A 24,174-nucleotide genomic window follows, 5' to 3' on the forward strand; every position below is an offset into this window, starting at 1 on the left:
CCATCACTTCTTCCCTTTTCTGACTTTGCAGCTCATGGTGACAATTGTACCCACCTTGTCTCTGACGGTTAAGTTGCACTGGCCTTTTCTCATCCCCATTGCTCTCAGCCTGTTCCATAACAGCATTTCTTACCCTCAGTCCTAGTCTATGGTGGATAGCTGACCACTGGTCCCAGCGAGCCTGGAGTCCCCCTCACGGGTGCATTCCTTATCACTTTGGTAACAGAGTGACCTCCAGGCCCTCTCACAGAAGGTACACTAGTTAGTTTCCAGCCTTGCTACTATATGTATTTTAATAGGCCCACATTTAGGGGCCAGGAAGAGACAAGAGGGGCCAGGGGAGTGAAAGGAAACTGGGAAGGGATGGCTGTCATTGAGCCTAGAGAAACAAGTGTTACAGGAAGGGTTGGAGAGGGAAGGCTCAGATGATGACTTTTGGAGTTAGCAAGATGGGGATGTTTTCGTTCAGGGGTGAAAATAAAAGCCCAATTGGAATAGGCAGAGAAGTGAAGCTGCACTGTGCCCAAGAGCAGAGAAATGAGGCTGTGGCTGAACGGGAACAGAGGCCACAGGAGAATTTCGCTTTTTAAGGTGGACAATGTTATGCTTCATTTGTATGTTGATGGGAGCAATGAATTGGAGAAGTAGAAATTTATTAAGAGGTAGAGAATAGAGGACTACTTTCCAAATCACATGTTTTGAGCAGGTAATAGGATTCAAACCACAAATGATAGATGGCCTTTGATAGGCCTATAAACATTTTTTATTATAACAGCAAGGAAGACAGGCCAAAGATGGAGGTAACTGGTAGAGTTTATGGGGAGTGATCAGGTGCTTGTAATTTTGTCTGTTCTTTTCAATGAAAGATGCATTGGGGAGAATTGGAGGGAGGTCTATGAATTATGAAGAAAGAGGATCAGATGGGAATAGTTGGGTTGAAAAGCCAGAATTCCTTTGAAAGCTTTCCTTATTTTTTGTTTCTTTTTCCCATCCTGCCCCCTTTTCATAAGGATCACAAAAGAAATTTTTCTGTCAGGGGTATAGTATAGTACGCCAAACCTAGTTCTTTTTTTTTTTTTTTTTTTTTAAGCCCTTGCTAGGTGAAAGAACAATTAAATCTTTGCTTGCATATAATAAGTGCAACTTTTTTACTTGACAATTTCCCTTTCTTATCTGGTCCACAATTGAAATTAGGTTGCAAATCTGTGGAGGAAAAATGTCACTTGTTACAACACAACAAATTAAATAAATATTTTCTGAGTTACCCCTGGGTGTCAGGCACTGTTCTATGACATTGACTCAAAGGCACAAAGATGCCTGGCCTGAAGATGTTGACAGGAGACATAATAAACTATATGTTGTGTTAGAAGATAACAAATACTATGAAAACAAAAGGAGACTAGAATGAAGGGAATGGAGGGAGGAGGGAGAGAGAGAGCAGGGGGCACGGGGAGGGGGCGGGGAGGAGGACTATACTTTAAAACTGGGAGGTGAGAGTAAGCCTCACTGACAAGTGACAGTTGAGCAAAGGTTTAAAGGACATGAGCAAGTTCTTTAGCTATACCGTTATCTGAGGGAATAAAACAGAACAAAAACCAGTGCTATTAAGCACATTTAATAATTGTGACGAGGAAAATCTTAAGTAATCAAAGGAAAAGAAGGTTCTGCTTTTACAAATTCTAAGTGAGTAAAGTAACAAAAGTGGAGAATCAACTGCAGATTTGCCTGAGCTGTTTGCATGAGAATGCCCCCAAATGTGGTGTGTTCCTGGAAAACAATTACCTTCAAGATGATAGGTGCAGAGGTGACAGAGAGAGAGAGAACATAGGGGGATATTTGGGAGGACCTAAATAAATTAGTAGATGGAATTCTTTTTAAAAAAAAAATATTTGTATTGATTTTTAGAGAGAGAAAGGGAAAGGGAGAGAGAAACATCGATGTGAGAGCGAGACATCAATCAGCTGCCTCCTTCGTGCCCCCTACTGTGGATCAAGCCCATGGCTGGGGCTTGTGCCCTGACAGGGAATCAAACCAGCAACCTTTTGGTGCACAGGACGGTGCACCAACCAATTGAGCCACACTGGCCAGGGCAGTAGATGGAATAGTTAAGTCCATAAATTAAAGATTTGAACCAATTGAAGGAGAGAGAGCTCTTGGGTGGGCACCACAGAAAAGCTGATGATTGCAGCGGGAACATAGATCACAAATATGCAGAATTCGTGAGCACTAAGATCAGGGTGAGGATTTTATTTCCCTGATCCGTAGACTAGTACTTTTTATGCCAGCTGGACAATTACACAGGTCTCTGTTTTCTGTTTGTATGTTTTTATTTTCCCCAGACTCATCACATCAGCCACAGCCAGAGCTGGAACACTTTTATTTGTCCCTGCTGTACCTTTAGTAGCTGGTTGTGTAAAATTCAAGTCCCCAATAAAATCCATTAGTGACAATCTCATAACGTAATTGGAATGAAAGTCCCAGTGTAAGCCTTAAATTGATTATCCTCAGGTTTTATATCTGAGCATGTCATAAGAACTGTAGGGACAGAACTGCTAGGAGTCTCTCTAACATGAAGAATGAGAACCTTCACCAGAAATCAGTCCTCGGAGGAAAAAAGTCTGTGAGCAACGCTTGGTCCAGTGACAGAGAAAAGTGACTTAAGAATATCTGCATCTTTTTTTTTTTAACAGTCCACACTGGTTTCTTTCTGGTGCTGGGAGAGAGCAGCAAGTTAAACAGAAGGATGTATTTATCAAAAAACCTGTCAGACTCGGGAACTCAGAACAGGTCTGAAACAGAAAGTGCCTCAAAGTTGAGAAAGATTCTTCCTGTACCAGTAGAGTGCACTCAGCAAGGGTCAGCCACATCGGGGTGGGGCCAGCAGTCCTGGGGCGTTGGCACAGAGTGACAGTTTTGGTAGCTGTGCACAGTAGCGAAGGCAGCAGCCAGGTGGGAGGGTGCCTCCTTAGCAAGTCCCTCCACTTCTGCTGGGTGCCTTGGTGGCAGCAGCATCGGTGGTGGCCTGGCAGAGGGGAGTGGCGCAGAGTTGGCTTAGCCCAGACCTGTCAGGTTGTGACGTTAGCAGACAAACATAAGCCTTGACCCTTGAGCACAGCCAATGCAGGAGTAGAAGAGAAGATGTTCCAGGCCAGTGGGGCATGAGTGGAGGCAGGAATCAGACATGCTGTCTGCCATGGACTAGCCTTTAAGCCTTGGTTAAGTTACTAATCTTCTATATCTTGGTTTTTCTGCTCAGCTCAGTAAACAATATCTCCTCACAGGGATTTTAGAGATTAAATTAGATGATACATGAAAGCACAGTTCTAAGGGGCAGTAATTGTCAATAGCAAGCACACAATAAGGGTTAGCTAATTTGTTTCATCATCTATATAACATGTCACACTGGTCTAGTCCAACAGTACCTGGTATTCAGATTGTTTAATTGCATGAAATACCAACTCATTGGCAGCAACCCAAAGTCCAAACCAGATGAGAAGGAAACGGAAGGGTAGTGTGCAGCCGTTGCTGCTCCCATCAGACATTTGCCAAATGCTTTCTATATGCCAGGCATTGTCCTAGGTGATTTATAACTCTGGAATGCCACCTAACAATGTAAGAGCTGTCACTGTGGGTGAGGATATGGGCAGAGAGGAAAAAAGATGTACCACTGTATATTATTTATGTTTTTTAAGTGGGGGGCGGGGGGGGGGGGAGAAACTGTATTTAAACTATTCCAAAACCTATTTTTGCTTTTCACACTACATTCAGACAGCTCACGTTCCTTATATCCCTACTAGAGGCCCGATGCACAAAATTCGTGCACAGGGGCAGGTGTCCCTCAATCCAGCCTGCACCCTCTCCAATCTGGAACCCCTCGGGGAATGTACTACTGTCGGTTCTGGCTTAAACCGGCAGTCAGACATCTCTCTCACAATCCAGGACTGCTGGCTCCTAACCACTCGCCTGCCTGCCTGGCTGATTGCCCCTAACCGCTTCTGCCTGCCAGCCTGATTGCCCCCTAACTGCTCCCCTGCTGGCCTGATCTCCCCCAACAGCCCTCCCCTGCAGGCCTGGTCACTCCCAAGTACCCTCCCCTGCTGGCCCGATCACCCCACACTGCCCTCCCCTGCTGGCCTGTTTGTCCCCAACTGCCCTCCCCTGATGGCCTGATAGCCCGCAACTGTCCTCCCCTGCCAGCCATCTTGTGGTGGCCATCTTGTGATGACATCGCATGAGGGCGTCACGCGAAGGCATGATGCCACCTAGGCTTTTATTAGATCCTAGTAGCCTGGTGCACAAAATTTGTGCACATTAAAAGGGAATTAATTGCTCTAACCGGTTTGGCTCAGTGGATAGAGCATCGGCCTGCGGACTCAAGGGTCCCAGGTTCAATTCCGGTCAAGGGCATGTACCTGGGTTGCGGTCACATCCCAAGTGGGGAGTGTGCAGGAGGCAGCTGATCGATGTTTCTCTCTCATCGATGTTTCTAACTCTCTATCCCTCTCCCTTCCTCTCTGTAAAAAATCAATAAAGTATATATTTTTTAAAAAGGGAATTAATTAGCAGAGATATTTTAATATTGCTATTTGCCCTTTCTCTATAATACAAGTGTGAAAGATGAAAGGAAATTAGTAAAATGTATATGAAAATCATATATAAATTTATTAATAAATAAACAGTAACAAAAGGATATAACAACAACAGAGGCATGATATAAAAATGACAAAAACATGATATGAAAACAACAAAAACATGATATGAAAACAACAGTGATGCAAACAATGACTGATAAAGTGATTAAACTTATTCTAATATCTCCCTTACACCACATTAAGAGTGAAAACACGCCAAAACCGGTTTGGCTCAGTGGATAGAGCGTTGGCCTGCGAACTGAAAGGTCCCAGGTTCGATTCCGGTCAAGGGCATGTACCTGGGTTGCAGGCATATCCCCAGTGGGGGATGTGCAGGAGGCGGCTGATCGATGTTCTCTCTCATTGATGTTTCTGACTCTCTATCTCTCTCCCTTCCTCTCTGTGGCAATCAATAAAATATATTTTTTAAAAAAAAGAGTGAAAACACTTTCAGAGTGCTTGACTAATTTCCCTTGTGATGAAGTACTTAGAACTTTAACTGTAACATCACATGCTCTTCAAACTTGAGAGAAAGCAACATATAACTGACCATGTGCAAAAATGGGTTCAGGTAGGAATATGCCTACTTCTTCTAGAGTTTGTCCTTGTGATTTATCAATAGTCATCACAAATGCTGGCATCATGGGAAACTGTCATCAAATCAATTTAAATGGGAGGCCAGTGTCCGATGGGGACAAATTAATTCTTGGAATCAGAACAGCCTCTCCCTCTGCAGATCCTGTTAATACTTCAGCTTCGATAATATTAGGTCATAATCTTTTGATAATAAATCTGGTACCATTACAAAGACCCCATTTACTATTGAGATTTCTCAATAGCATGATGATTGCACCCACTTTCAATTTTAATTTATGACATGGCATTCCCAAAGGAGTAATACTATTAAGAAATTCAATGGGAAAATTTTCCTTTACAGCATCATCTGTGGAATCAATGGAATCATCACTCAAATATGTGTGAAAATCTCCATCGAGTATATCCAAATTTTCTTCACTTAAGTTTTGAACATGCTCATTTTTTGGACAAAGAATTGCATGTTTAGATATTTTTTAATATTATCTATAGCAGTAGTTCTCAACCTTGACTGCACATTAGAATCATCTGGGAATCTTTTTAAAAATCCTGGTTCCTGGGCCTCATCCTCCAGAAATTGTTTCTTTGTTATGGGGTGGGGCCACAACATTAGTAACAAAGAAACAGAATTAACACTTTATTGTGGGGAGCCATTACAGTGTTTTGGACAGATTCAAGCCTTGGACTGATGAGAGGGCACAGTCCTCTTATTGCCACATGCAAGTCCCAGCTTGGAGGGCAAGGCCCTCCCAGCACAATTATAGCCAACAGCTGTAGTTGTAAGCTTGAACCTGTGGTCTGAACACATGGTCCCATGTGCCTGAGTGATGTAGGCTTGATAGAGTTCAGGTGCATGTAGTTGAGTAGGATTGAAACCCAGGAGAATGTTGTAAACATTTTGGTCATGCCCTTACTTTGGCTCGAAGCATCTGCTATAAAATAAAGGCATGGCTGTGGGCGTGGTCACTGTCTCTCAGAGAAGCAGCATCCCACCAAGACCCGGCTTTCATTCTCTTGTCTGTCTTTTCTAAGCCTTTCAGCTGCTCCCACTCAGGTTAACCCCTGGCCGTGCTGGTGTGGCAGACTTTATAAAGATATGCCTCCATGCCCTAACTGGTTTGGCTCAGTGGATAGAGCGTCGGCCTGCAGACTGAAGGGTCCCAGGTTCGATTCCGGTCAAGGGCATGTACCTTGGTTGCGGGCACATCCCCAGTGGGAGGTGTGCAGGAGGCAGCTGATTGATGCCCTCTCCCTTCCTCTCTTTAAAAAAAATCAATAATATATATTTAAAAAAAAAAGATATGCCTCCATGCTCCCAGGGCTGGTTCCTGCCTCAAACCCTGCCCTTACAGGAAACAACTTGGGGGAGGGCACAGCCGTTGCCAAGACAACCCCTGCAGGACTGACTTCCTTCTGCTTGGTTGCGGTTCTGGTCATGATGAACACCCATGGTTTTTATATAAGTAGATCATTTACAGCAGTGGTTCTCAACCTGTGGGTCATGATCCTTTTGGGGGTCGAAAGACCCTTTCACAGGGGTAGCCTGAGACCATCAGAAAACACATATAATTACATATTGTTTTTGTGATTAATCACTGTGCTTTAATTATGTTCAATTCGTAACAATGAAAATACATCCTGCATATCAGATATTTACATTATGATTCATAACAGTAGCAAAATTACAGTTATAAAGTAGCAAAGAAAATAATTTTATGGTTGGGGGCCACCACAACATGAGGAACTGTGTTAAAGGGTCGCGGCATTAGGAAGGTTGAGAACCACTGGTTTACAGTGTAAAGACCTATGGCACCCTAGCCGGTTTGCTCAATAGGTAGAGCAGGGTGCCTGTGGACTGAAGGGTCCCAGGTTGATTCCCTTCAAAGGCACAGGCCCAGGTTGTGGGCTCGACACCAGTAAGGGGTACGCAGGAGGCAACTGATCGATGACTCTCATTATTAATGTTTCTCTCCTTCTTCCTTTCTCTTTGAAATCAAACTACACTAATAAAAGACAAAGATGCAAATTGACCATACCCTCACTATGCCTTAAGCCATGACCACCAGCCAATCAGAGCGATTATATGCAAATAAACCCAACCAAGATGGCGACCGGCAGCCACAGAGCTGGAGCAAGCAGGAGGCTTGGTTGCCCCAGTGATGGAAGAAGCCAAGCTTCCCGCCTGCCGTGGCAGACTCTGAGCTCCACTCAAGGCAACAAAGTTTCAATTATAGAAGATAAATAACCCCCAGATACCTGCTTTCAGCCGGCCGTGGCCACAGAAATGGAGCAAGCAGGAAGCTTGGGTTGCCCCTGGTGATGGAGGAAGCCAAGCTTCTTGCCCGCCCTGGTGGACTCTGAGCTCCACTCAAGACTACAAAGTTTCAATTATAGAAGGTAAATAAATCCCAGAATAATAATAATGAAAAAGAAATAAAGGAGAGGCTGGGAGCTTCTGTCTCCATGGGGCTTGGCCAGCCTGAAAACGGCCCTCAACCCCTCACCCATACTGGCCAGGCACCCCAGTGGGGTCCCTCACCCTAAAGGGGGTGTGGCCAGCCTGAAAACAGCCATCAGCCCCTCATCCAGGCTGGCCAAACCTCCATGGGGTGAGGGTCCCCACTGGGGGCGGCTTGACCAGCCTGCAAACAGCCATCAGCCCCTCACCCAGGCTGGCCAGGCACCCCAGTGGGGACCCCACCCTGATCTGGGACACCCTTCAGGGAAAACCAGCCGGCCCCCACATGTGCACCAAGCCTCTACCCTATATAATAAAAGGGTAATATACAAATTGACCCTAAGAGCAGAACGACTGGGAAAGACTGGTCACTATGACACACACTGACCACTAGGGGACAGATGCTCAATGCAGGAGCTGTCCCCTGGTGGTCAGTGTGCTCCCACAGGGGGAGCTCTGCTCAGCCACAAGCCAGGCTGATGGCTGCCAGTACAGCGATGGTGGTGGGAGCCTCTCTCGCCTCCTCAGCAGCACTAAGGATGTCTGACTGCAGCTTAGGTCTGCTCCCTGCTGGTAAGTGGACATCCCCGAGGGCGGCCAGGGAGCAGGCCTAAGCCAGCAGGTGGACATCCTCTGAGGGGTCCCAGACTGCAAGAGGGCATAGGCCAGGCTGAGGGATCCCTCCCTCCACCCCCCGAGTGCACAAATTTTTGTGCATCAGGCCTCTAGTAAAAATATATTTAAAAATATATATTAAAAAAACACACCCTATCAGCCAAGCACCATGGGTGGGACCCGCAGGTGGCCATCAGCATGGCAGGTGGAGGCGGGATCTCCCGGGAATCTCCGAGGCCCAGCAACCCGCCAGGTGACCTCCAGGACTCCACCCCCGCACCCCTCCACCCGAGTGCCTGGAGGCGGCCACGTGGACGGCGCTCCTCGGCCACAGAAAGGGGCGTGGCGAAAGTCCGTGCGTGGTACGTGCCCCGCCCCTCCCCGCCCGGAGCCCGGATGAAAAGTAACGCCATTTTCGCTGGAGTCCCCGAGAGCTCTCGCGGACGGCGACAGGGCACCGGACGGACCGCGCCATGAGGCTCCTCCCTCGCCTGCTTCTGCTTCTCTTGCTCGTGTTCCCCGCCACCCTCTTGCTCCGAGGCGGCCGTGGAGGTGAGGCGAGGGGAGGGGACGGTGGGGTTCGCCGGGAAGGAGCCGCCAGGGACGGCAAGTTTAAAGCTGGAGGCGGCGGCGGCAACTCCTGGGTCCGGCGTCCAGCTCGCCGGCCTCCCTCCACCTCGTCCTGAACCCCCGGCTCGCAGTCGGGACCGCAGGGACGAGTCTGCGGTGGGGCCGCTGCCGCCTCCACGCGGAACGCGGGGCAGTGCCGGGCGCCCGCTGCTGGGGTCGGAGCTGGCGGGTCCCGGGCGGAGGGAGGCGGAGGGCCGCGGGAGCGCGTGCAGCCCCTGCCCTGCGGCCCGGCTGTCTCCCGGCCGCCGCAGCGCCGCTCCACCCCCTGCCCCGGCTCTGGGCTGACGTGTCTTTCGTTTCCCGCTCGGAGTCCCCTTCATTCATTTGCCGAAGCCTCTGTTCCTCAACACCTGAGCTCTCGGAGCGCTGTGCACGTTCCTGGTCCTCTTCCCGGGCGCCGGCCCGGCCCCGGCCCCGGCCCGGGGTGCTGCCGGGGGTCCCGGTTTCAGAGCAGCTCCCCGGTCTCGCCCCATTGCCCAGCCCCGCACTCCCAGGCGGGGATCTGAAGGAGCTCCGTGGGCTGTCTATTGCTTAGGCCCCTTTTTCCTCTCCTTTCTTTTTTTGTAACCATTTTTTTTTTTGTATCTTGGCACCGTGTCCTGGAAATATATAGTCTCATTCGAGTTTTACATGTTTTATTCAGGTTTGTTTATTCCTCCCCACGGTTAAGCTGGGGTGGAAATAACCTACACGGCAGAACATTAAAAATGTGTAGACTTGGCTTCTTGCCCCGATTCTCCCATGAACTTGGATTTCTGTACTCTGTCAGTGTAGTCTGACTGGATGAGCGCTGGGATTCTGCTCCCATCAGCTGAAGCGAGCTGAGGCGGAGTGCGTGATAGTGACAGGTGACCACAGGCCGCTTTCCAAGTGAAAAAAAGTGAAGTGACTGGTTCCTGTTCAGTGGATGGAAAACCAAGTATGAAGAGTAACCAGAACTGTCAAGGGATTCATTTGCAGGTTGAGGGATTCTTTTCCCTTACCATTTGCTTGCTGATTTCCTCTCTCTCTCTCTCTCTCTCTCTTAACAAAAATTGCCAATTCTACTTACTATATTTTTTCAGGTTTTAAACTTTTTTTTTTTTAAGGAAACATCAGTGTCTAAACTGAACGGGGTATCTTTAAACACTTGTTGTGAATAATGGTCTTTCTTTCAAAAGATGTTTCCTTTAAAACTTTTCAAACTTAAAAGTGTTGGATTTTATAGGCATAGAAATGTTACGGGTAACATTAAAATACTTTAGTATCCACTGAAATGTAGGGTGAAAAGCTGTTATGTCTCAATCCTGAGTTTAAGTACAACTTTAAATTATTATGTCAGACCTAGATATTTTTCTTACTAGTTTTTCATTTCTTTAGGGTTTTTTCTTTCTTTTTTTTTTTTGGGGGGGGGGGTGTCTTTTAACTAGTTTTTTAAAATGACTTGTTTAGGTAGAAGAACTGAAAAGACTTAAAATACATGGCCCTTAACGTGTGCTGTTTCTCCTGGGTGTTGCAGCATATGCACATGCTTCCTTTCCCACATTTTTTTCCCTGTCCTGAACTGCCACATCATCATTCTTTCTGAGAAATGTTGGGAGAGTCGCTAGAACTTTGAAATTTCTTTTGAGGGTCTTGCCTGAAATAGATTTAATGTGACTTATTTAGAATACTTTTGCAAATAAAACTGTGATTTATACTTTCCTGGCATTATAGTTATGCCTAACTTTTATTTTCATATTAAGTGTAGGGGAAATAAAAAAAGTATATTAAAACATGTTTGAAGCCACCCGCAAAAATAAGTGCATGCTTTCTCTGCTCTCAACCCTGAAGTTAATAATATAGGTTTTTTACTAAATAGTGTGTTTTATGCCAGCTAGTTTTTACATGAACGCCATGTAGATCTTTGTTCCTTGGAATTACATGTTATCAAATTCTAAGAGTTTGAGTTTTCGTCAACTCTAATAACAAAGTTTCTTGCTTAGATATTTAGATTGCTGTTTTTCTCTAGCCGTGAGTATTTTTGTTTATTTTGTATGGATAATGACAGATTAAATTTTGGGATTTCTTTTGAAACACTTATTTTCCTTCATTTGCTTAACAAAATTGCTTGAAGTCCTTTATTTGAACTTTAAGGCATCTTTAATTTCAGGAGTTCATTTTTTCAACTGTTAGGCGCTTTTTAAAATTAAGCAGCATTTCCCATTAAAATTAACATGCAGTTGTTAAAACTACTAAGATAAAATATGAATATTCTTTTTTTTTAAATTGATTTTACAGAGGAAGAGAGCCAGAAACATCAATGATGAGAGAGAATCATCAATCGGCTGCCTCCTGCATGCCCCCTACTGGGGATCAAGCCCGCAACCCTGGCATGTGCCCTTGACTGGAATCAAACCCAGGACCCTTCAGTCTATAGTCCAATGCATTGTCCACTGAGCCAAACCAGCTAGGGCTGAATATTCTTTTTTTTTTTTTTTTAACATATTTTATTGATTTTTTACAGAGAGGAAGGGAGAGGGATAGAGAGTTAGAAACATCGATGAGAGAGAAACATCGATCAGCTGCCTCCTGCACATTCCCTACTGGGGATGTGCTCACAACCAAGGTACATGCCCTTGACCGGAATCGAACCTGGGACCCTTGAGTCCACAGGCCGACGCTCTATCCACTGAGCCAAACCGGTTAGGGCTGAATATTCTTATATGCATTGTAATCTGACATCATTCAAGTACACTGCGTGATTGAACTGCTCCAAGGGGAAATTTTTGTTCAGTATTCTTGAGATGAAAAAACATTAGTATTCCAGGGTAGGTAACTGCTTGTTTTATATTTTATTGTTAGGCTCAGTAGCAGCAGCTCAAGATCTTACAGAAGATGAAGAAACAGTGGAAGATTCAATAATTGAAGATGAAGATGATGAAGCAGAAGTGGAAGAAGATGAACCAACAGATTTGGTAAATGTGATATAAGATTTAATGCATATATATATATATATATATATACATACCTAGAATTTATCCTTTTTATAGATAAATTTGCCTTTAAAATTCTTAATTTTATTTTATTTTATTTTATTTTATTTTATTTTATTTTATTTTTTAATATATTTTATTGATTGTTTACAGAGAGGAAGGGAGAGAGATAGAGAGTCAGAAACATCGATGAGAGAGAACATCGATCAGCCGCCTCCTGCACATCCCCCACTGGGGATATGCCCGCAACCCAGGTACATGCCCTTGACCGGAATCGAACCTGGGACCTTTCAGTCCGCAGGCCGACGCTCTATCCACTGAGCCAAACCGGTTTTGGCTAAAATTCTTAATTTTAGAGGCTTGTTATTATGGTTGGTGTGAATTGAAGTTTGGATAATAGGGGCCAGTTATTGGGGATGGATCATTAGTATTTTCTGGAATAGGGAAGGAGATCATATGGACATGACTCTGTTAGAGTAACAATATAGTGGACCATTTGTTGATAGATTTGAGATACATACTACTTAGCTTTCTGATTTTGGGTAACTTGTCTCTCTGGGTCTCAGTTTCCTTTTTCTTTCTTTCAACAAGCAAATATTTATTTATGTGCCAGGCACTGTTTTGGATGCTGGGGTGAACAAACCAGGTGTTTTCTTTGCTGTCATGTAGCTCATGTTCTTGGAGTAGTGTCCAGGGGTAAGGAGCAGACTATAAACAGTATATACAGTATGTTCTGTGAGAGTAAAGGGCTTAGAGAAGATTTCTAAAAGTCATTCAGCTCTGACACTTTTATTACAACATTACTAGTGGCCTGGTGCATGAAATTCGTGCACAGGGTTGGGGGAGGTGTCCCTCAGCCAGGCCTGCACCCTTTCCAATCTGGGACCCCTCAGGGGATGTCCGATTGCCGGTTTAGGCCCACAGGCAGTCAGACATCCCTCTCGCAATCCCTGGACCGCTGGGTCCTAACCACTCACCTGCCTGCCTGATCACCCCCAACTACCCCCCCCACCCCCACCCCCAGGCCAGCCTGATCAGCCCTAACCGCCTCTGCCTCACTGTCTCGGCCCTGCCACTATGGCTTTGTCCAGAAGGTCTCCCAGTCTAATTAGCATATTACCCTTTTATTAGTATAAATAGTATGACAGTAAAAATACTGGGCTAGAATAAGGATTATTGCAGCATGCTTCTAGCTAATTTCATTTCCTCTCTTGGACTACTGTAATCTATGCCACACATTTTTTTTTTCTCTTCATTATGCCATACCTGAACCTAGAAACTTGTGATTCTAGATCTTGTGATTTTTTTTTTTTCGAGATCAAACCAAGTCCCTATTTTTCTATTATGTCAGCATCAAAATAATTGGCCTTGTATATAGATACTGCTCCCTTTTTTTGTCCTCATTTTTATGGAGTATGCTTTCCAACTAAGCTAATCTGCTTGCTGTTTTGTTGATGTTTAAATGACCATTTCTATGCATTTGCACATATTGTTTCACTTGAATAGAATACCCCTACTAATTTTTGTGCTTTTCTAATTCCCCCTCCTTTAAGAAAACTACCTTTACAGATTACCTTATGTCAAGCTTTTCACATGTATGCATATCCATACGTTAAGGGTTTATATTAGGGCTCTGCACCTTCAACACAGTTCATTCGATGCATTACTTTAACTAGATAAATACATTCCTCCATCAGTGATGGTAACAAAAACTTCACTCTTCTAAAAGTGCTGCTGTGGTAAGATAACTTGGAATGAACATCTGAAGAGAATCCATCCAGAAAATGAGGATTAGAGATGGTATTTAGGGCTCTGAAATGTGGGCATGCACAGAAATTTAGTGATAGATCATCTCTAATAATAGAAGTGTAATATGCTAATTAGATCAGATGACCTTCCGGATGAAGCCGGGACTGCTAGGGAAGCCCGGGTCCTGGGTGCCTGCTGGTAGCCAGAAGGAAGACTGGGTCCTGGGTGCCAGAGGGAAGCCAGTGCTGACAGCCAGGGGAAGGAAGGCCTACTCGTGTACGAATTTTGTGCATTGGGCCTCTAGTATTGTTATAACCACTTTTCTGAAATTACATCGGATCTCTAGCACTGGAATGTATTTATTGTGGAGGAAAGAGTAGCAGAGGAAACTATTGGATCTTTGTTACAGTTTCAGTTTAGGCAGAACTTTTCTATCCCTTGATCATCTCCCTTGCCTTGAGTATTATAATTGAGAGAATAACTCAAAATGTCCACTCTTTACCCTGGCCAGTTAATTCAGAAGTGTTAGTACCTTTTTCTATGTTGCTTTTCTCAAATCAGAAAGTGGTTAGGGCAAATTGAAGCAAAATGCTGGGTAAGTGTTTCCTTCCTTTAGACTAGATGGTACCAGCAGTAGACTTGTAGGGAACCCTGCAGGCTAAAAAAGATAGGCCTGTAAGGCAAGAGCTGCTACAAAAGTTACCTCCAGAACTGAGGGCCATGGAATTTCTCCTGTTATTGTTCTTACCCAAGATTTGTCTTATCAACTTAAACACAGCTGCCTTAGACATCAAAGAATTGGTGGATATGGGAGGATCCTTTGATACTGGGACTATGTCTGTAGTCAAAGGACAGAAAGGAGATTTCCCTAAGATTTGAGCTACCAACACCCGGTTTAGATACAAGTAATTGGTTTAAAATTTTTCAGTGTAAACTGTTTTTTAAAGTCACCTTGGGTTTTTCTGCCCCCTCGATTATCCTTTAGTCTCTAAAACCAAGGGTTGCAATGTAGAATGTCATCATTCTTTGAAAGTATTTTTCTTAAGAGAATTAATAGCAGTTTTTGTTTTAATATTTATTGAAACAAGCACTAAAGTAGTAACACTAACAAAATATTAGTATTATTATTTAAAATAGATACTATATTCAAGTGGATTAGAGCTTAAAAGGTGCAAGGTATGTAGTGAAAAGTTTCTTGCATGCCTGCCCTCCAGGTGCAGAGGGCATCTCCACAGTACTATCAGTTTCTTGACTCTCCTGCAGATAGTCTGTAATAGCCAAACTATTCTAGAGCAGCGGTCGCCAACCTTTCAGACCCTGTGGACCACTGGTTGGCGACCGCTGTTCTAGAGTATAACCAGGTAGCAGGTACTAAGCAATATACATCATATAATATGCTAATTGGCTATAAGATAAATGAGTTGTTTACCTTTACTTCCATCTACTTTCCAGTTCTTCACAACTAACATTCCAAACATTTATCACTTTCAAATTCAAAATTAGTCCTCTTCTGTCTTACTAGCAATGTTGCCTTCAGTGTCAGAAAGTAAAGGCCATGAAGTATGGACTCTATCAAATATTCCACTTCCTACTTCTAAGTATATTATTCACCTATCCTTTCTACATTTTCTTTACCAGCATGCTTCTTGAAACAGTAAACCGTACATTTTTTCTCTTCTGCTCATGTCACTTTTTTCTCTAAGTTGTTTGGTCACCTGTGTCTGCTAAAAATGTTCTTGCTAAGTCATCAGTGACCTAATTGCCAAATTCCAGGCCTGTTTGCCATTGTTTTTCTGTTTGAACCATTTTTAGCATTGGCCCATTACCCCTCCCTCCCTCCCTTGAGGATATTTTTCCATTGATTTTTAGAGCAAGGAAAGACAAAGAGAAGTATCGATGTGAGAGAAACACATCAACTGGTTGCCTCCTGCACACACCCAGACCAGGGCCGGCCGTGCGGGAGCCTGCCCTGGACTGAATTGAACTCGGGTCTGTTTGGTCCACAGGCCGAAGCTCTATGTACTGAGCCAAACCTGCCAGGGCCCGTTACCCCTTTCTTGAGTCCCTTCATTTTGACTTTTATTGCACCTTATTAGTTTCCCTGCCCAGCTGCTGCTGCTTGGCCTCTCTTACCTTCTCTCTCCTCCCTCTGCTCACCCCCTTAATGTTGCTGAAACCCATGGTTTTAGCCACCACCAGCTTATATTGATGACTTTCAGATCTAATTTCTAGCCATCTACTTTACAGTTACTGAGCTTTATACCTGTATTGTCAGCGCTTTGCAGTATAGCACCATCTGGATGCTCAAATTTTGTATGTCCAAACTGGAATTCAGTATACACTGTCCATCCTACCTTCATAAACTATTTCTTGTTTTGATAATGGCTCCAGTGATTCAAGCTTGTGCCTTGCTACTTTTCTTGTTTGTTGCACAACTCATTAATCAAATCTTAGGAATGGTTTCTCTTAACTATTTCTCAAGTCTACACTTTCCTCTTTATACTACAGCTTGTGGTTCCTGCCTTCCTGTCTTTGGTCTAGAAATGCTGCACTGAGGTTTAAAGTTTTAAACTAAATTTTGTTCACATTTTTTAAACAGCTTTATTGAGATACTAGAGGCCCAGTGCATGAAATTTGTGCACAGGTAGGGTCCCTAGGCCTGGCCGGCAATCAGGGCTGATCAAGGCCTTCCGGCTGCTGGCCGGGGCCTTCCTTCATTCCGCACCGCCACCTGGTGGTCGGCACACGTCATAGTGGGCAATCAAACTCCAGGCCTCCCGGTCGAACTCCCGAGGGGACACTGCATATTAGCCATATATATATGATTTGTTTATCATAATACTCATCTGTTTTAAGCATACAATTTAATGATTTTTAATACATGCACCAAATTGTGTAGCTTTAATCAAGTTTTAGGGCATCTTCATTACCCCAATATCTGGTCACTTTTTTTTTTTTAATCATTTTTTTCCAGTTATATGACAGATTCTCACAGGAAAATTTTCTTTACCAGCATCTTCTTGAAATAGTAAATGATACAGTTTTTCTGTCCTGTTCTGTTAATCAGGATGGAAGTCTTTGTAGACTAATAAGGTGTTCTAGAACAGGGTCAGCAAAATGTGGCTATACCTCAGGTCCAGCTTTGCCCATCTTTTGTGTGTTGTCTGTGTCTGCTTTTACAGGGTAGCCACATAGAAAGCAGCCACAGAGTTGAGTAGTTGCAATAAGGACCTTATAATTTTCAAAGCCAAAAATATTTGATACCTGGTCCTTTACCCAAAAAGTATACCAGCCCACACTCCAGAACCTTGCAATTCAAAGTGTGGTTTGAGTACCAGCAATATCAGCATTTCCTGAGTGCTTGTTAGAAATAGAATTTTAAGCTTCACTTGAGATCTGAATCAGATCAGATCTGCAAAATCCCAGGGGATTTGTATGCACATTTCTGTTCAAGATACACTGTCTAGAATTTTTTATTTTGACTGATGAGATACAATAAAATTCATACCACTGCTAATCCCAACAAAGCCGTGGAGAGGCAATATTTTGTTCCAAATCTTAGTGAAGTCATTTTTATATGGTGGTATTTTCCCCTGTAGTAATCCCTTTTTAATATTGTTTTTCTTAGGCAGAAGATAAAGAGGAAGAAGATGTATCTGGTGAACCTGAAGCTTCACCAAGTGCAGATACAACTATCCTATTTGTGAAAGGAGAAGGTAATAGAGAAATACTAGTTTTGACTTAGCTGTAGAAATTTTTAAAATAACAAGGTCACTTTTTGGGGAAGTGTTATTAATGCTTAAGATGCATCTTCCTTTCTTGCAAGTTTAAATATACATTTTGGAAAAAGACCTCATATATATGTATGAATATCCATGTCTGTAAGGTACTGTTCCTGGCATTTAAATTAAGGAGGAAAAGAAAAACTATCCATTTTAACTAGAAATTAAATGTTCTTTCGAAAGAAACTGTTTTTAAACTGTTTTCAAACTGCCACAGTAAAGTAACTTGTATTTTGAATGGAAAAATTAGTGAAATATTAAATCTTTACAATTAGGCCTTGGTTGGAGCCTAGATTACATTAAAAGAAAGCAAATAATGGCTTATATTTAATGAAGGCTATGGCAAGCATTGTTCTCAATGCTTTTCATGTATTATTAAATCCTTACAGAAATCCTCTGAGGTTAGTTACTATTGCTAAACCGAGATTTAGAGAGGTTAACAATTTGTCCAGTGTTACCCAGTTAGTAAATAGAGTGTGGAGACAGGGTTTTAGACCCAGATCAGTCTGACCCCAAAGCCTGTGCTGTACTGGGTGAAACTTAGCTCTGTAGACTACAGTATAATTATTGAAGAGTTATTTTGAAGTTACTAATTTTTTTGGTCTTCTCAAGTTTTCTATTTTATTCCTACGTATGTTCCAACTTTTTGCCTACAAAAAGTTTAATTTGATTAAGAGATTCCCTCCCTTCCCAATTTATTATCTGTCATTCTTCTTTCCATTATTTGCATAGATAACAGATACTGAGTTGGGGGGTGGGAGGTGACTTCATAAGACAGATAGTCTCACTGCAAGATAATCTTACTAAAAGTATACGACTCTTTCTTAGACCACATAATTTGGATGTGATCTGGTCTGAAATTGAGGTACTCAGTTCAGCTCTTAAGTTGGAATGCTAGAGTATAGACAAGGGTTTCAGTTTATATACCAGTTACTAGTTAGTGGATGACTGGAATGCTCCATTGAAAGAGATTCTGAAACCAAGTCTACATGTATTGGGAAAGAGTGCCAAAATCCATGAGTAATGTCATACTTTTTATTTTATGCCCTTTGAGCATGTTCTAATCTTGTCTCTCTTCTTTCTTCCTTCCTTCCTTTCTTTTTTTTTTCTTTCAGATTTTCCAGCAAATAACATTGTGAAATTCCTGGTAGGCTTTACAAACAAGGGCACAGAAGATTTTATTGTTGAATCCCTAGATGCCTCATTCCGTTACCCGCAGGACTACCAGTTTTATATCCAGAATTTCACAGCTCTTCCTCTGAACACTGTAGTCCCACCCCAGAGACAGGCAACTTTTGAGTACTCCTTCATTCCTGCAGAGCCAATGGGCGGACGACCCTTCGGTCTAGTCATCAATCTGAACTACAAAGATTTGAACGTAAGGCCCTCTAAACTTTTTTTTAGTTAGAGATGGGTGAGGACAATTAACATTTGAATATTCTGTGTTTACTCATTCACGTGCCTGTGTTGTGGTTAAAACTCCAATGAGGCAAAGATAAATTGCATGTCTCTGTCTTTAAGTCTATAATCCACTGGGGGAGATGAATGTAAGCAGGCTATATCACAGCATGATAAGTGATACATTCTAAATGTAAGTGTGAGGTGCTAGAGTATTAAAGTGGAAGTGACTTGAGCTGGATCTTAAAAGGAAAGTTAGCCACAGTGGAGTCTGCTATTTTTAATACAGGTTTAGCAGTAAGGTTTATGGTTTATGAGATCCAAGTAGCCTAAGGAAGCTCTGCTGTCTTCTGGTTTTTAATATGTTGTGGTATATATCCAATGAATGAATAAGAGAAACCTAGCACAATTGTGCTACTGGGAGCTCACCTCTGGATCCCAACTATTATGTCCACCTTCAGATAAGAGCACATCTAAACCCATTTCCTTTTCAAAAACTTTTCAGTGAAGGAATTTTTTTTTTTAAATATATTTTATTGATTTTTTTACAGAGAGGAAGGGAGAGAGATAGAGAGTCAGAAACATCGATGAGAGAGAACCATCGATCAGCTGCCTCCTGCACATCCCCCCACGGGGGATGTGCCTGCAACCCAGGTACATGCTCTTGACCGGAATCGAACCTGGGACCTTTCAGTCCGCAGGCCGACGCTCTATCCACTGAGCCAAACCAGTTTCGGCCAGTGAAGGAAATTTTATCCTTTTTGGAAGCTTAGTCAACCTTTCATTATTGTAGTGTCCACATGTTTTCCTTATATCTTAGTTAAATTTCTGGTGCTGCAATTAAGTTTTTCTTTTTAAAAAATTTCTTAGTAGAGAGTAGGTTTTTCATTTTTCCTTCAAAATAACATATTACACTTTCTCAACTTTATAGTTAAGTGACTTGAAGAATTACATATTTCAAACAGAAAACTTAATCTATCAGGCATATATGTAGTTTCAGTTCCATTTTAAGTATTAGTTTCATCAGTATTCTGATTCTTGGAATTGTCAACAGAAGAATGCCAATTGCAAGATTTTGAAGTAAAACTTTTATAATTACAGTTTAGCAATAGGTAACTTTTTAAGTACTACCTTTGTGCAAAGAATCAAACACTGAAAACGGCTAACTATGTATTGTTCCAGTGATTTTGATGTATTTGAAAACTGAAATTGTGTTGAACTAACAAAATTGTTTCAAGATCACAACAGAAAAATATTTTGATAATAAAAAGCACCCATTTATTATAAATTTATTTCCAACCCATTGTTAATTTAGAACATGAATTTGACTTGTTCAAGTCTAATTTTTTTGTTCTGGTAATCTTAATCTGAGGATAGTTTTTCCATTGATTTTTAGAGAGAGTTCAGGGGAGGGAGCAAAGGGGAAAGAGAGAAATATCAATATGAGAGAGACACATTGATGGGTTGCTTCCCGAATGTACCCTGACTGGGGCTGGGGATCGAACCTGCAACCCAGGTATGTGCCCTTGACCGGGAATTGAACCCAAGATCCTTTGGTGTGTGAGCTGATACTAACCATTTAGCAACACCAGCCAGAGCTCAAGTCTAGATCTAGTTCCTAAAATAATCTGCTATTCTATAAATGTTCATGCTCTCTCTTTCTTGTTTTGGAAGGTTACACCAACAGAACGTAGGGCTTTTCGTCATAAGAGTGTTCTGTGGGATTTGTTTCTTTCTGCACATTTTATCTTGTTTTTGTTTTACTTCCCTGATTCCTCAACTTCCCTTCCCCCCAACCCAAAAGACAGTGGGGGACAACTTTAGTGAAATTGGAAGCATTTTTTATTTCATAGGAGAAAATAACAAACATAATGTTGAATCCCTGACACCGAGTTAATGCCATTAGGTATGACTGAGTCTTGTCTTCTAAGTGATAAGAAAGCTATCATATATCTCTTAGAGTAATGGTTTTAAGAATTCTTATAGGCTTTCCTTTTTTCAATGCATTTCAGTTTGGGGGAATTTTTCTTTTTTTTTGTAAACAGGGCAATGTATTTCAAGATGCTGTCTTCAATCAAACAGTTACAATTATTGAAAGAGAGGATGGCTTAGATGGAGAAACGTAAGTGAAAGTTGAAATTTGTAGATCTTGATATTGTAGGGCTTGAAGGTTTGCTCCTATCAACCTATTTTTCTTAAATGATGGAAATGAAATGGACTATAGATTTGGTGTAATCCTAACTATGTAAATTTATACTTTAGATGGTTCTTACAGCTATTCATACCAAGTTAGGAAAGATAGTTGAAATTGACAAAAATTTGTTTTAAAAAGATAGCTTTAGCTTTCCATCCTTCCCCTCTTCTAAAATCTTTTGCACCCCATGCTCTTAAACTGATCACCAGCCTAATCTAAGTTGCATGCCTCTAAAATTGCTATTGAAAATGTAAATCATAAGATTTTATCTTAAAAAATGTGTTCTTTGTAAACGATGAGTTATTTCTTACTGTATACTTAGATGAAATTCACCAAAAGTAACTTAAATCAAACTGCAAAATGATCTAATATTTGAGGGAGACAAACTTAATACTATTATAAAGCAATTTTACTAATTTGGGATCATATAATTGCTTTTTTAAATTCTTAGAAATAAAGTAAAAAATTTATAAGACTTATTACCTGGGTCTAAATTGAATTAAATTCTTTTATTCCTTTTACCAACAAGTTATTTGGAAAGCTTATCTAGTGTTAACATTATACACAGTGGGGCAAAAGTAGGTTTACAGTTCATATGTAAAATAATACAATGATTAATAAATTATAATGTGTCTACTCACAACTGCAAACGTACTTTTGCCACACCCTGTAGATGTAATTAGCTATGATTTTTTTAAGTTAAACAAGAATTATAGTTTTAATAAGCTGTGATAGTTCCCATGAATTAAGCCAGTTTGTATTTTTTCCTTTTATATTAGAATCTTTATGTATATGTTCCTTGCTGGTCTTGGGCTCTTGGTTGTTGTTGGCCTTCATCAACTCCTGGAATCTAGAAAGGTAATTATAGGTGAACGAATCTTATAGCCATACTTCAGAAGTTGTTACAGTACTAACTTAAGTTCAGTCCAGTGACTTCTTGCTTTCACTATGAATTTGTATATTTACAGGTTTGTTGTGCCTTTTACTTTATTTAATTATTTACTTATTTATATGTTTGTTTGTTTGTTGGTTGGTTTGTTGTACCTTTTAAAATAAAAGCTAAAGGTGAGACCTTGGGTATGTGACTTGGATTTGTTTAGATTTTTCTATACATGTGCAATTAGTGTCCTTAGTCTGTACCCTCCAGAGTTATCTTTACCTTCTTATTGTAACTCTAAATTATACTAGAATGCTTGTTTCTTTTGTTTTTAATGCTTTATTTTTGTAAATATATTTTTATTGGTTCCAGAGAGGAAAGTAGAGAGAGGGAGGGAGATAGAAACATCAATGATGAAAGAGAATCATTGATTGGCTGCCTCCTGCACATCCCCAACTGGGGATCAAGCCCGCAACCTGGGCATGTGCTCTTGACTGCAGTCAAACCCAGGACCCTTCAGCCCACAGGCTGACATTCTATCCATTGAGCCAAACCAGCTAGGGCCACTTGTTTCTTAAACTCAGACATAAACTTTCATTTTTCTGTTCACTACACTTTTTCAAGAATGTGTTATTTTATCTGTAAGCATGGAAACTTTTATATTTGCTTCAGTACTCTTAACTGTAAGGATAATTCCTAATTAACAATTAAATGTATCTTTTCATTTGAAAAATAATGAATTGGATTGTATTTGTTCTGTCTAACTTCTGTTTTCTTGTTTGGGTAGTAAAGTGGTGACACTGAGCACCTACTGTAATCGTGGTTTCTCTCTCTACCATGGTAGCTAATTCCGCCACTGTCCTCATCTCACTTTGCTCTCTGACCCTGCAAAACAACTCATATTTCTCTCATGAGAAAGTGTAACATGATTTGTGTCAAATATATTACTATCCACTAGACCAGCCGTGGGCAAACTACGGCCCGCGGGCCGGATCCGGCCCGTTTGAAATGAATAAAACTAAAAAAAAAAAGACCGTACCCTTTTATGTAATGATTTTTACTTTGAATTTATATTAGTTCACACAAACACTCCATCCATGCTTTTGTTCCGGCCCTCCGGTCCAGTTTAAGAACCCATTGTGGCCCTCGAGTCAAAAAGTTGCCCACCCCTGCACTAGACCCTTATACTAAAACTAGGGGCCCAGTGTATGAATTCCTGCATCTTGAAAGGAACTGTGGGCTGCGAGGCTACAGTGGGCACAGGGGCAGGTCTTGATCCATCCTCCATGCCCCCGCCCGGCCCCTCCCATCGTGCCACTCCCGCTGCCACCACTTGCGCTGACAGCACAGAGTGATTGGGGCTGGTGCCATCAGCAGGTGTGAGCAGCGGCTGCTGCCCCGATCACACTTCAGGAGCAGGGGGAGGTGGAGAAACCCTCGGGCAATCAGGGCTGGCAGCAGGTGCAAGCGGCAGCTCCAGCACTGGCAGCAGGTGTGAGCACCGAGCAGGACCAGGGCGTGTGGGAGCAAAGAATTTTCAGTAACCACCAGAGGCTTGCCCTGATGACAGCAACTGGCTGGCGCCCCCGCTCACCTGCCCCACCATCCCACCGTGGCCAATGCCCGCCATGTTCCGTGCTCTGCCGCCTGCTTCCCACGCCTGCCATGTTCCATGTGCGCCCCCTGGTGATCGCACGTCATAGCGACCAGTTTGGTTGTTCCTCCGTTCAGTCTATTTGCATATTAGGGTTTTATATATATAGATTAGCAATAAGTGTTACTAATAAGCACTTGTTCTTTAAAAGAGAAGTACTTAGTGCTTAAATGTTAATTTCCATAACTTTCTTTGCCTCATTTTCATAATAGAGTTTTTGATATAAATACATATATTAGATATAATGGCATCTCTAATTTTTCCCATTTCAATGAAGCCATTTTTTTTAATTGGCTGTGGTTACCTTTCTGTGTATTCAAAACCTAATTTTTAGGCTGTGTATTTTATGTTCTTTTAGGTAAATATGGTTTTTGGGGGTATTTATAAGAGCAGGGCTAAATAGAATTGAAGTAATCTAGCAGTTTTGCTGCAAAAACTCTAGGGACAAAGATTTTGGTTGTTAAATGAGATTTTATGTTTTTGTTTTGTTTTATCTATGCCAACTGTTTTAAGTGTGTTTAACAATGCAGGAACCTGCCTGCATGCAGCCTTTCAGTGATTTATCCTGAATTTTGTCAAATTTAGAAATAAATTTATTCTTTAACATTTGATACTCAAAGGGAAAGAATTGTTGTATA

The 24,174-nt window shown here is 42.0% G+C and overlaps 1 protein-coding gene across 5 annotated transcripts in view; it reads left to right on the top strand.

Annotated features, from left to right (window-relative positions):
• Window positions 1-8,676: 8,676 nt before the first annotated feature.
• The window catches only part of SSR1 (signal sequence receptor subunit 1), a 41,056-nt gene continuing 25,558 nt past the window's right edge, over window positions 8,677-24,174 (top strand). Inside the window, exons 1-6 of one of the 5 annotated variants that reach the window (XM_036347536.1) lie at window positions 8,680-8,850; window positions 11,752-11,864; window positions 17,260-17,347; window positions 18,529-18,791; window positions 20,857-20,933; window positions 21,785-21,863. In XM_036347536.1, coding sequence (XP_036203429.1) covers window positions 8,772-8,850; window positions 11,752-11,864; window positions 17,260-17,347; window positions 18,529-18,791; window positions 20,857-20,933; window positions 21,785-21,863 — 699 coding nt within the window. In that variant the 5' untranslated portion in view covers window positions 8,680-8,771. Of the gene's footprint in view, window positions 8,851-11,751; window positions 11,865-17,259; window positions 17,348-18,528; window positions 18,792-20,856; window positions 20,934-21,784; window positions 21,864-24,174 lie in introns of all 5 variants that reach the window. The other 4 variants (XM_036347537.1, XM_036347539.1, XM_036347540.1 and 1 more) reach the window with 4 other exon arrangements.

This window comes from Myotis myotis, unplaced genomic scaffold (genome assembly GCF_014108235.1).
Source record: "Myotis myotis isolate mMyoMyo1 unplaced genomic scaffold, mMyoMyo1.p scaffold_m19_p_2, whole genome shotgun sequence".
Classification (NCBI taxonomy): Eukaryota; Metazoa; Chordata; class Mammalia; order Chiroptera; family Vespertilionidae; genus Myotis; species Myotis myotis.